The following is a 14101-nucleotide window of genomic DNA, read 5'->3' as shown; positions in this document are numbered from 1 at the left end:
CCACAGAGCAAGGGTGACTTGACTACTGACTGAACTACTGCAGAATGAGAGGAGTCCGGGTCACACACAACACAAGTTTAGAAATGGCTCACAGTACTAGATCTCAGCACCCCAGGCTCTGACGACAGAGGAGACAGAGCAGAGAATCTGCCCTCCAGGAGCACAGCACCTGGTACCCAACAGGCCACACACCCACTGGTGGGAAAGTTACCTCACAGGAATAAGCCAGCACTGCAGATATACATTACACTGAACATGGAGACAGATTCACCTTGGCTAAAAATAGCCCCATGCAGCTAAAGCTAATGGTTGAAGAGGGAAGAGAATGCCAAAGCCAGCCTTAGACACTACTGTATGGCCTTTCCATCCAGGTGATAAACACAATTTCGGCTGGTTCTTGATTGGTTCATTGATTTGCCCTGATATCACCAGACTCAGTCTCAGCTGATAAGACCATGATGATTCTCCACCAAACTGTACTACAGAAGAACCAATTGGAGGGGATGAATATCTCTTGTTAACAGCAACAGTCAAAGGAGAACACCAGTCATTTTTAATTTTTTTCAGTGTCATCAACATATCCTAAAAAAGTTTTGGTCCAATGCTTCGGTACTTTTTTTTCCTACCCTGTTTAGCATTCATCCACAAAGCCATTCATTTCAGTTGAGAACTGAAGTCATTAAATATAGCCCATTTTCATTTTCAGAAGGTGCAACTATTTTCAAGAACAAGGAGTGGTTTTTACCATATTTACTTCAAAACAGAACAAATTGTTCATTGAGATGGGCACTCTTTTCAGTATGTCAGTGCCGCACATTTGAATACATTTAATGTGGCAGTGAATAGGAAAGCTGAGGGAAGTCAAGAGTAGCCACAAGCTGTGGTTTGGATGTTTGTGTAACTGGAAAATATGCTAGTAATACACACAACTGCATGAAATTTCCGAGCATGCAAATGGCTTTCCTTATGGTCAGTGTACTTGAAATGGTACTACTTTTCACAACAGCGTTTAGCCAGGTGACTGAAAAGTGAAACCCAGCAGTGTGCCCAGTGACTGAAGCAGAGCTTGTGCTATTACCCAGCAGTGTGCCCAGTGACTGAAGCAGAGCTTGTGCTATAACCCAGTAGTGTGCCCAGTGACTGAAACAGAGCTTGTGCTATAACCCAGCAGTGTGCCCAGTGACTGAAACAGAGCTTGTGCTATAGCCCAGCAGTGTGCCCAGTGACTGAAGCAGAGCTTGTGCTATAACCCAGCAGTGTGCCCAGTGACTGAAACAGAGCTTGTGCTATAACCCAGCAGTGTGCCCAGTGACTGAAGCAGAGCTTGTGCTATAACCCAGCAGTGTGCCCAGTGACTGAAGCAGAGCTTGTGTTATTACCCAGCAGTGTGCCCAGTGACTGAAACAGAGCTTGTGCTATAACCCAGCAGTGTGTCCAGTGACTGAAACAGAGCTTGTGCTATAACCCAGCAGTGTGCCCAGTGACTGAAACAGAGCTTGTGCTATAACCCAGCAGTGTGCCCAGTGACTGAAGCAGAGCTTGTGTGGGATGTAAGATGCTGACCAGCACGCCGCACAAACAGTGCGTGAGAGGAGAAGTGGAGTTCAGAGGGAGTGTGTGAGAGAGAAAGGCGGTTTATGAATATATTCTCGTGTATTATGATGAGATTAAATATGTTGCCCAGCGAAAGAATACCTAGATTCAAGCGGGCAAATAGATTTATACAACATGTATGATTAAATATAATCCAAATAACCCAGGATGGTATTCAGAGAAATACTGGAACCTAAATGATAACAAACTGATCTTGTTTATTCTATTATATAAAACCATCTGAAAATAAAAGTCCCAAATGTGTCACCAAATGACAGGCTTTTGGGACAAGGAAGAAAATTTGCATTTTCAATATTTGCATTTTGGGTGGTTGTAACCGAAGCGGGTGTGGCACAGGCCTATGTTCAGTTGAGCAGAACCTTCGTTAGGTATACTACAAGCTATTTAAGCACCTTTCTCTTAATACACATTCAGTACACGGCACAGTTGAACTGAATCCCATCCCTGATTTCCTGAAACCAAATGGCTGGATAGCTCAATATGGTAGGCAGGAAATTCATTGACTAGACAATGAAGAAAGGTTTGTTAGTGAACAAATGTAACCTTCCTACATAGTCTTGCATTTCTAGCAGGACAGATAAGACTAAAAGGGACGGTGTGTCCAAGGACATTAAAAGCAGGGAGAGGCCCGGTATGTCAGGGGAGGGGATATTTCCCCACTGTTAATCCTAGCAGGTCTCTGTGGCTATAGTCTGAAGTGACAGTGTCATTATTTTGCCGTTATTCCTCATCAGCTTGCTTGCATGAATTGACTCAGCTCTACTGTCAGAATACCCTGGCTGGGTTATACTGGCTGGGTTATACTGGCTGGGTTATACTGGCTGGGTTACACTGGCTGGGTTACACTGGCTGGGTTACACTGGCTGGGTTACACTGGCTGGGAATGAGGGCTTCAAAAGCAGCTAGCAAGCTTGGTCATTCTATATGAAATCATTCACAGAAACAGATTTAAGCACATCCCCTTTTTTTATTCAGGTAAATTATTTAAGAAATTACAGATATCACTGCTTCTGAAAATATTTCGCAACATCCTGAGATAAAAATGCATTAGGACATAGAGCTTTATTCTTTCTAAGCCAAGTATCAGGGCACTCCATTATGCAATTTATGTTCATTGACATGTCATAACCCGTTTATATAATATCTTTGGCCATGTTCCATGTAACAGCTTACAGCTCAAAGCAACATTGACCCTACCGCTCAGCAGACATGGTGGCACAGTGTGTAAAAGCTCGAGTCAGACTTCGAAGAGTGAGAAACATTCAAGGTTAGAGCAGAAGAAAAACATCACATTATCTTCTTAAAGCTGTCAGACTGTGCCACAGCAGGTTGAATTAGAAAGACCCAATATTCCACCTATTTGCTTTATGGATCTTTTCTGGAATAGCAGAACATGGCATACATAAAACATTGGAAACAATACCTTCAGCTCATAAATGTACATTTATTCATCTATATGTACAGTATATGTACTGCATTCAAGGTCTGGAAAAATAATGAAGGGTCACGATGAGAATCCAGAGTAGTCTGCAGTAGTCTGTGCTGAATGAAGCTGAAAGTATGGAACTACACAGGGTGTGATGGGAGAATAAAAAAAGTAATTGTCTGATAGCTACAATGTGAAAACCAACGGGAATTTAGTTTTTTTTGGAATCGAAAAGCAGAAAAAACTGGGGAACCGAGATACAAATTTGGCTTAAGGAAGGAAAAAACATGTAGCTGTACTGACCTTTGGCATGAGTCTGAGAGATGAGATTATATCAATGAGAGCCTCTGAATGAGTTTTGATGAGAACTCCACAAAGCACCCATGCAAAACCAGTCCATTAACAGCGCTGTGGTGGGGGCAGACATGGGAACAGAGTGCGTGCTCCCTCTCAGAGACGCGGGCCTGCACAGAGGAATGCGCCGTAGCAATCGCTTCTCATAGGGCCCTTCAAGCAACGCACTCCAGTTCCCCGTGACTTCCTTACCCAACATCTGCTCGACTTGACGGCCTCAAGCACCCCCAACCCCCACCAGAGTTTACCCCCCTTCCCACCAAAATCGAGCATAGCTCCTCGGAGAATGGAGATGTTTACGCTGAACCCAAACAGAGTTCAGGCTTGCAACAAAAATAAGGCCTGAATTCTCAAGCTAATGTCCCTCGGCCTAGTGAACTCATAACACTGAAGCACACTTGGCCTGAGCAGCCAGCCTAGTGCTCACTGCAAGTGCAGGCCAGCATACTGAGGAGACAGAAGGGAATACATATTCTGGCCATAAGGTCCACAGCAGGTTCTGAACCATGCACTCTGTTATTCTCTATGGGGGTGGAAAAGCTTCCTGTGTTAATACAAAATGTTGCTGGATATAAACTGCCATACTACTTCAGGGTTCACAACCAAATGTTTGGAAATCTAATTTGTTTGTAGTGGAGAGAACAAGCAAAACAAACCATAGAGGCCACACCAGAAATTACCTTTACATATCCACAAAAAATAATGAGATATCAAGCTATTCATGTGAAATTCCACACATATTGGTCAAATGAACAGTGTCCAACTATACTCCAAGTGAATAATTTTAGAGCAAGCCATCATAGCCAACTAAGGACTGTAAATAACAAGAGGAAGAACCAAGGGAAGCCAATATAAACGAATAACAACAGTGTTTAAACTTCTGAAATACTTTGTCTGCCATTCCGGGAACTTTACATCATTATAAACAGCCCATTGCCCTTAAGAGCACACAGAGGTTCATTAATCTGGAGAGGAGTCGCAATGCGGAAACCTTGGTATTTACTGAATATTATATTTGTGATATGGCATGGTGCCTTCATTCAGAGCTGGGAGGCCCGGACACATTTCCTTGGACTACCAGGACAGGCATCTGCAAAGATGTACACTGCCCTTAAGAATCTCATCTCTGTCTGCTTCTGATTAACCCTGAAATAAATAGGATTGCTACAGCCCCAGTGAATACTACCACTATGCTACAGAATGAGGTCTATAGTTTTGCACTTTGAACCTTTGAATAAAAAAATAAAATGAAAAGAATGCTCAACAGGCCACACATTTCTCAATGACTTGCCAATCTCAGCCACCGCAGGGAAGGCGGAGTTACCGGAGCAAAGTCATGCTGGCAGCTGGGGTGCCGGCAAAACACAGCTTTCTACTGGTTTTCCCCAGTCAACAACGTGGTCAACCCTTCCATTTGCACGTAAGCCACAAAGAGGCAGGCGCAAGCTCAAGTTTGGGACCATTCAGGAACAATAGTGGTTGATATCATTGGATGATCGCACACCAAATACAGCAGAGAAATACGGAAAGGCAAAACGCTAATGCACCGTTTAAAAACCCAGTTTGCAAAATAATACGAATAGGCACAATCAGCACCCCAACTTCAAAATGGAATGCTTTATTAGCAGATAAATGGGTTGAGTAATTACCACATCAGGTAATTATTCGACCCATTTAGTAGGGGGAGCTGGAAACATTACATAAGCGATGAATCACCATCTGTTTGTCCTGCTGCCCTCTGGCTGGTGCTACAGGGCCATCAAAGCCCAGACCTCCAGACTCAAAAACAGCTTTTACCCCAGAGCCATTACCAACATGAATTCAGCACTACACCATGCCCCGTTATCCTAAAATCTCTCCCTCAACTCCGCCGTCTCGAGCACCTCCAGAGTTTCGGAGATGACGAAAAAATGCATCACGGCTGAACATTGTGGGGTTATTCCATGAACGTGGTCAGTAGCGTCTCTACAGTAGGGGCTGGTGGGTCTGGCCCAACCACTAGTTGGCAGTATTGCATTCTTATCACACTGACATTCACTGAAGCGCTGCAGTTCAATGAAGAAAATGTGTGTTGAACCGCTCAACCTTACATAGATCCACAAATGTACAAGAGGAATCCATAATTCCTCCTTTATAGTGGCATAGTGCGGTTGCACACAATGTCTCCCCACACTGTATACAGGTAATTATACCAGCTAACTTGATTAACTGATAATTATACCAGCTCCCCTGATTATCCCCTGATCAAATACAAAATTGGCAATGATCAAACCAAACAGTGAATCACCTTTTTATTTCATATTCCTCCCAAATTTACATTTATTTCAAATGCTAGGCCCATCTGCTCTCTTTCTTGTAGCAGTATTTTTCAAGTGAGCAGCTAGCAATAGTGTGATAAAAGGGTTTCATCACTGTGTCAAACTAGCACGGTTGAGGCTCACAATATTCACGGCTAGGCTTGACAAGCTGTTTAGTGCCCCACCAGAATTTCTATGCCCAAAAACACCACTGAACGTGGCATGGTCGGAGTGATGCTAATTAGGTCACCCTTTTATCCAAGTTCCAACCTTGGATGACACGTGCAGGGAATGCACCATAAGCTTCTTCCAACTCACAAATGCAAATGAGCAATTTCAAGCATCTCTACATGCGCAATAATAGCCTCTTGCACAAGTGTAATATGGGTGATTTTCATAATATTTGTATTATATTTCTTGAGTATTCTATTTCTTATTTACTATTTACTTTCTAAGCACTGATCAGGAGAGGCACACAATCACTTTGTCAAGCAACATTAAAGGCATTCTATTCCACTCTATTCTAAGAGTTGAAATGACAGAATAAATCATCAGTCAGCTCAAATCTCAATTCATGAAAACACCTTAGGCTCAAGCACTCAAGCCAACAGATTTCCATTCATGCTTTTTAAAGTGCACCATTGCATAATTTTGATCTGTAATTGCACAGATAAAAACATAAAATGATTGTTTCCATGTTCCTTCAGTTTGAGTTTGTAATGAACAACATGACTATTTTTTTAAACATCAATTTTACATTTCCTCAGACTGTTCTCTACTCGAAGCCCTGACGAGACTTAAGTCACGTCCCGCCAAGAATCATCCACCCCTCCCTGGAAACTATTTCTTACCTTGTAGTCACCAGCAGGCCCAAATTCAGGGACAGTAGTATTCCTGAACAGTGGCATGGTTACCCGTCTCAGGTGGCCCCCTCTATCATAGATAACCCTTCTAGGATCCTCAAAGACGAAAGAGGACTGAACAGGAATGAACAACTGGAAGAAATTAAACCATCCTCTGATGACATCGCCCACCACTAAAGTAAAAGGACTGTTAATCAGATAAGAAGTTAATCTTCTTAACGAATAAGCCATTCACTAACACAGGACATCCCCTTTGCTAGCCCGGATGCCCAGTTAAAATACATCGCTGGTTATTTTTACAGTTGTCTTACAGTTCTGGTTGGCTGCAAAAAGGAGGGGGGTGGGTTGTGTTTAAAGTGAAAACAGAGTGAGGTTGTGGATCTACAATATTTTTTTGGCTACAGAAGACTATTGGAATTGTCTGTGATTGGTTGCTTTTCCTGTGAGAGTGAGAGGATGCAACTGAGAAATATGTTACAACAATAATATATGGCTTGGCTTGCCAAAGAGTTATAAAACATGCTGAAAAACAAAAAGATGAAGTGCATCAAGATCTCTACTGCTATGAAAGTAAAATTAAGAAGATTAAAGACAAGTTGGATTGCCTGCTGAAAAAAAAAAATGTGTGTCCTCTAAGCAAAAATGGATTCTTTTTTTTTTTTTTTTTTTTACATCTGTGGGGATAGTAGGTAAGGGTCTGGGTGGCTGTGTAAAAACGTACAATAATTGGCTCTTATAATGCTGACTGAGGCAGCACAAAGCGAGGTACGTACAGTACCGTATACGAGAAACTAATCCAACATGGTCCACAAAAAACCCAATGCCCTTTCAGCACGCTGTGGTAACAGGACAGCTTGTTTGAAGAAGGCTACAGCTCATTACGTCATCAATAAATGAGATGCATGTGGCGATATCCATGAATCGGCTGCCACGTAAAAGTTTATCCCGCGCAGGACAAAATGTGTACATATCCCAGCGTTGGCGGCTAGTGTCATTTGAATTAAATGCGAGATGTAACATTGCAATGAGCTTGACTATTGCCGGGATAGAATGGGAACAGTAGTAGGTGAGTAGATCTGCAAAATGCCATTGAGATTGGTTTTGAAACAGGTTAGATATTGCGGTTCAAAATGTGCTATTGTGAAGTGCCAACCAACACAGACATATAACACGCTCACGATGATATACTATATATATATATATATATATATATATATATATATATATATACATAAAAAATATGAAAAGTTAATAAATATATGTGAATATATTTTATATTACCTAGTGTTATGCATGCTGCTGAATGGTATAATGGCAGTGCCACACTTGGCATTCAAACCTACAACCTTGTAGTCCCCTAACCAATGTATCACACTACTGACCTATTGAAGCTGTGCACCTTCCTCTGGATAAGTTCGCTAGATGCCTAAAATAAAATGTAAATGTGATCTTTTTGATGATGGGCAGTTTTTCAAGGTTTTGCAAATGCAACGCATAATTGTAAGATCGTTTAAAGCTGAAATTGATTCTAAAATATTTTTTGCACAATAGTTTCCTAATTAATACACCATGGTCCAATTAAAAAGGGTGGCACATTCCAAGAGCTGAGTTCCAGTAGTCTGGTAAGTAGCTTGGATTTTAGCTCTGTGTCAGTCAGGGCCTTTCTGAATGTGAACATGCACCTCATGAAATAAACATAACTCCTGTACCGTTGAGAGGAAAACATGATAGTACTTAAGGGGAAGCCAAGATATGTTTTATAATGATCCAACAGGTGCTGAATCTTTAAACAGGCCACAGAAAGCACAACACATCTGCAATTTTTTTTTGGAAAATCTAAATTCCATATTTTCATCATTAAGGTTTTTCTCATTTAGAATTAAGAACTAACTAATGTGCATTAGCTGCTAATTTCATAATTGCAGAACATGCAAGACCATAAGCCTACCGTCTGTTGCCCATCGAGCAAATCTAGGTTTGTCATTGATCTACAGTTTAGAGTATCTATCACCGCTTCAAGCCTGGACGTGAATGCTTGAAGAGGATCTGCCTCAAGTCTTCATGCCTTGAGAAGCTGCTCAACAAAATAATCTGTATAAAACATAATCACTTCAAATATTTCCTGATATAACCCTAAATTTACATTTCTCTCATTTCTGCACATTTGTGTTGACAACATTAAATTGACTTTATTCATCATTTTTATGGATTTCAAAAACACATGAATAATATGAATGAGTAATATGCAAACTGATTACACTTTTTCCAACATGTTCACTCATGTCTGTTTGTCTCATAGAGATTTGCATTATTTTGACCAAGAGGTAGTGGGATATCCATGGACTGCAAATCTAGATTCTGTAATCCTGATATTATCATATTCGAATGATCCTATTTGAAAATTATTTGAAAAACCGAGACAAAACCTACAAGAACAATTTAATCTGGGATAGCAAAAAAAAAGAGATTTCAAAACCCAGATAATTCTTGAAATACCCTGCCCTAAAAGTTTTGAAATACTCGGCCCTTTGTGAGAAACAAAAAGCACCGTTAGATTGTGGTAACTAGATTGCCTCGAACCGAATCTACCCCTGAAGAAACTATTCCCAACCTCTGCAGACTCCCTGTCGTAGCCAAATCATAAAATAGTGAGGCTCAAAGGATCCAGCCTGCATTTGCAGAGTCTCATTTTCTGATACCACGTTTCTGCTGCCATTAAATCTAAATCAAACAGATTAGCCTGAACCTGATTATGCTGTGAAATGTGGCCTTTGCCTTCAATACCGTTTCAAACTGACCTAATGCCATGCAAAATTGAATTGGAGATCCTTTTACATAATACAAACAAAAGTATATTGGTAGATTACAGATTAAATGTTTAGTCTTATAAATGGCACCAGAATGCCCAAGGAGAATCATCATTGTACTGTACTCAGACATCGGCAGCAATGCAAAATGCCACTGTAAGCAAGCTTGAGCTGGCTTCCCTTCAACGACTGATTGTGCAATGTTCAGTATTACTACATCAACTGTGACATGTAAATGTTACCATGATAAAGGTGTGTTTTACCCATACTGGACCACAAGCTATTTTAGAGTTAAACTAACACTAGCCATTGTAATGTGGTTGCATCACAGTTGGCAAAAATGACTTTGAATGACAACTATGGAATGACAGTCCATTTCTTAATTTATAAATGTAAGGCTAATTTCCATGTGTCTATAATAACAACATGGCAGAAAGTAATAAAAATGGTGGTGTCTTAAAGGTACAATAGGTAAGATTTGTGTGTATATGTGTTATTGTTACAAGACCATTGTATCCCTTCCTATCATTGAAAAAGGCTCACTGACATGTTGACTCAACCGGTACCTGTGTTTACAGTCCTTAAATTCAGGTTTCAAAATATGCAGTCGATGGGCAAGCACTCTGTACAAAAACATCTATAGCTGCACAATAATTCAAACCCATTGGTTGAGAATTGGTAATAATTGCCACAGGCAATGGCGTTTCAACTTCAGCGCGTTCACAGAGAAGGGCTGGGATAAACACTGTTGTGGTTTGACCGCATTTGTTGCTGCAATTCCTCTCTTGACCATTCAAAGTCCAAAATTACCTACTGTACCTTTAAGATTATGGTACTTGCTTACCATGTGAAATTCACTTTAGTAAACTACTTTCACTAAAGGCATCTGGTAAATTACTAAACTGCTCTTCAGGCGAATTACATAAGTAACAACTGCAATTAAGCAAAGTGAACAAGCAAATCACAAAGACACCAACATGTAATTTACAATCCTAGCTCAACACAAAAGACAGTGGATGCAGATTCCACATCATGTGCAGATAGCCAGATGCCTAACAATACCTTTAGGTACATGACTGGGACCGGAAAGGTCAGCGGTTCGATCCCGGTGTAGCCAGAATAAGATCCGCATAGCCGTTGAGCCCTTGAGCAAGGCCCTTAACCTGCATTGCTCCAGAGTGTGGGAGTGTGGGTGGGTGGGTGGGTGGGTGGGTGGGTGTGGGTGTGTGTTATACTCTTGAGAAGACGCCATTGCCAGAGCATTTTCTTTCCCATTTACTTCTTAAATTTTATTGGCTCAAGTGACTTCTGTTCTCAGTCACCTGACCTGGGGTGGGGTGTAGTAATCGCAACAGGAAGATCAAGTTTGTGAGCTACTTTTGGCCAGCAGTCAATGAGAAATATGCCGATTAGGAGACTAGTGGTTTGAATGACAGGGATTAACACAGCCAGTGCTAGGGGTGGTCCAAGATTAGACCTGTTGGCTTAAACTAGGGTAATTGACACAGTCCCATCAGACATCAGCCTGAATGTGTAAATCTGACCTGACAAGATTTACCATGAAGAGAATACAGTATAATATCTACTTCTCAGAAGAAGATAACTGAACTAAAAGAAATGCTGGTTATTCAGTCCTCAATCAGGGCATTTCATACTGTATGACCAGATTTTCCAGACCACCTGCTTTTGTCCTCCTTGCTTTAATGGCAATCAAATTTAAATGAATCAAGTATTTACATGACGTGAAACATACAGTTCAGTCCATAAGTATTTGGACAGTGGTACAATTTCTGTTCTTTTGCCTCTGTACTCCTTTAATTTAAAGAACAATTAATATGTGGTCAAAGTGTAGACTCAAGACTCTTGAGGGCATTGACATCCATATTGTGTGATCTGTGTAGGAATTACAAGGGCCAGAGTTGTGCCAATAAAAGTCAACGAAGCCATTATGAAGCCGATAAATGAGAAAACAGTCAGAGACATAGGCCAAACAATATGATTACTGAATCAAGCTGCTTGGAACATCATTAAGAGCACTGGTGTATGTTTGGCATCATTCTCCTGCTGTGGGATGGAGCATTGTCCATTGAGTTAGTGAGTCGCCACCTGTGGCATCCATACATGCTTTTAGCCCCCACACTTTACTCTTGCCATTACTCTGATACAACTCAATCTTGGTCTCCTCCTGCCACAAGAGCTTTTTCCAGGCTCTTTTAGGTACTTCGTAGCAAGCTGTAACCTGGCCATCCTTTTTATTGCAGCTAACTAGTGGCTTCCATCTTGCAATGGAGCCTCTGTAAGACTTCCAGTCACCAGTGCTCTTTCCTTTTAACGTTGCTCCAAACCATTTATTTTGGTAAGCATGCCATTTGGCATAGATCTTTTCTTCTTATTTCTCACGCTCATAGTGGCTTCCTTGGCTGTCATTGGCACAACTCATATTGACAAAACAATACTCCAAAGGCAATCAAAAGCCGAGAATCAAGACTCGATACTGAAAGTTCCCTCATACGTCCTGCACCATGGAAACGATTGAATACACCTTACCAATCAGAAACAGCTGAGAAGCCAAATGTCCAATTACTTTTGGTACAATAAAATGGAGGGACTATGCATAAAACTGGATGTAATTCCACGATCACCTACGATACCCTAAAGAACATAAATTGTGCCACTGTCCAAATACTTACGGACTGCACTATATAAACATACATCTACCCACAAATACAAGGATCCACTCAAGTCCGAAGAAAATGAAAACGGAAAATAAAACGTTAAAGACAGAAGTTGGGGGACAAAGAATTAAACTAATAGCCCTACTGCAAACATTTGATTGAACGGCATTGAACGCGTCATTTGTTTTCATAGTGTTTATTTGGTCAATGGGATTTTGCAGGTTACAATTACGCAATGACGTTTTATAAACGTTAGCTCCGCAGTTAAAATTATTGCAAGAGCTATCCAGGGAATAGCATATATTCAGACGCTGACAGATTGATTTACACGTGCGTCACCGAGGAAAGCTAACTCCAGGACAGATAATGTGTACTAACTGAAGCGAATTCGCAAGAGAAAGCACAACTGCCCCATCTATTTGAGAAGAAGATAAAACGTGCGATTAAGGTTTAATGTTTATGAAGGCTGATATTTACTCTGCAAAAACAAATAACGTCGCTGTTCAGAATGCCCAGGGTTCATCTTCAATTAGGCTACTTAGTCGTAGAATTAACAATAACATATAAATATTTTAAAATAGGCCTGTCGACAGCTTCATCAGGATATGCCCAAAATTCGCACAATATGTTGATCGGAATAAGAGCCCAGGCAATAAATCTGAAAATTCCGAATTGTCGCGGTAGCCAGTTGGATATGGCCGTGTTTGTGAATTTTACTTAAACCGAAACCAATTGCCTCTGGGATTATATTTTTCATCATAGTCGCATAACCTCCCCTCGCTATCTTTAAGTTGATTCTCCTACTAAACAACCGTAGACGTTTATTTTTAAGTCATAATGTAGACATTCCCGTGGGGTATACATGTCTTTTAAAAAACACTGATCTGCACACACTGCAATGCATACGGTAGGCTACATCAGACTTGCAAACTCCACAGGACAACCTCACGTGTCTCACATTCACAGGTGATAACACTGCGGTAGCCTGCTCTCTCTGCCAATTCTCTAGATTTAAAAAGAATAAAATCTGACATTTCTGCGAATGATAGCCGCGCAAAAATATTAAGCCAACGTCAGAATGCGTCCATGCGATTTTGCTTTTAATTACAAAAGTATGTTCTCAGCCTCTCACTACATGGTTTGGAATTCATGTTGGACGTCGCAGCGGGGAAAACAACGGCGCACACCTGTCCAACCGCTCCCGCATTCAGGGGCTGCTGTGGCGTTGGAATAATACATGAAAGATTAATAGTTGCGGTCGTTTTACCAGTTCGTCCTCGTCTTCCTCGGCATAATCTCGGTGATCTTCACTCCCTGCTCCCCCTTCTTCAGTGCTGTCCTCGGTCTCGCTTTTTTCCTCTCTCGTTCTTTCCGTTTGTGTTTCGCTGTCTGAAGAGTTTAGACTTGAATCGTCGATATGTCCACAGACCGAGGAGCTCGCAATAGCCGTCATTTCCCCTTCAGATAATGTTTCGGACCCAGACGAGCTCTTGCTGCTACAATTTCCAAATATATCAATAACTTTATTCTCCATTATTGTTAAATGTAGCATGCACGCCAACTAGGCTACTTCTAATCAGTTCACTTATAAGCTATACTGATAGATAGCTCCAGGGAGATTGCAGTAGCTATATTGTCAGAATGTGTCCATTGAGATACCTCGACACTCATACTCATATTCTGGAATCATGATCTTACAACAACGTGCGACGGTGTGCCCCGGGGGAAAAAAGTAAAGTCCATTTCAAACCAAGCGTAGTTCCAACAAGACAGGATGACACCATCTCACTTTGGCATTGGATGAAATGCTACCGCTAATGGTCTGGACGGCGAGCTTCAGTCGAATCTCCGCCCACTTTAAGATAGGAGAGGTAATCCATGGTACAAACTTCAGTCTTAAACTGCGCTCAAAACAGCTGTGTGGTGACGAAATTGTATTTTTCAGGCGCTGCAGAACCGTGAACGTGACAATGTAGCCCTTCGCTAACTTGTTTTTATGGTCAGCCAGTGTGCCGACTGATTAGCGGCCAGCGCAATTTTCTCCCACTTTCACAAAATGTTCTCC

General features: G+C 41.3%; 1 protein-coding gene across 5 annotated transcripts in view; it reads right to left on the bottom strand.

Annotated features, from left to right (window-relative positions):
• mast4 (microtubule associated serine/threonine kinase family member 4) overlaps positions 1–13883 on the bottom strand; it is a 144611-nt gene extending 130728 nt beyond the window's left edge. For all 5 annotated transcript variants that reach the window (XM_061261933.1, XM_061261935.1, XM_061261934.1 and 2 more), the window contains exon 1: positions 13304–13883. In XM_061261933.1, the coding sequence (XP_061117917.1) occupies positions 13304–13588 (285 nt within the window). In that variant the 5' untranslated portion in view covers positions 13589–13883. The remainder of the gene's footprint in view (positions 1–13303) is intronic.
• Positions 13884–14101: the final 218 nt, after the last annotated feature.

The sequence above is a fragment of the Conger conger genome, chromosome 12 (genome assembly GCF_963514075.1).
Source record: "Conger conger chromosome 12, fConCon1.1, whole genome shotgun sequence".
Classification (NCBI taxonomy): Eukaryota; Metazoa; Chordata; class Actinopteri; order Anguilliformes; family Congridae; genus Conger; species Conger conger.
Note: the sequence above shows the minus strand (reverse complement) of the source record. Positions and strands in the feature narration are given on the sequence as shown.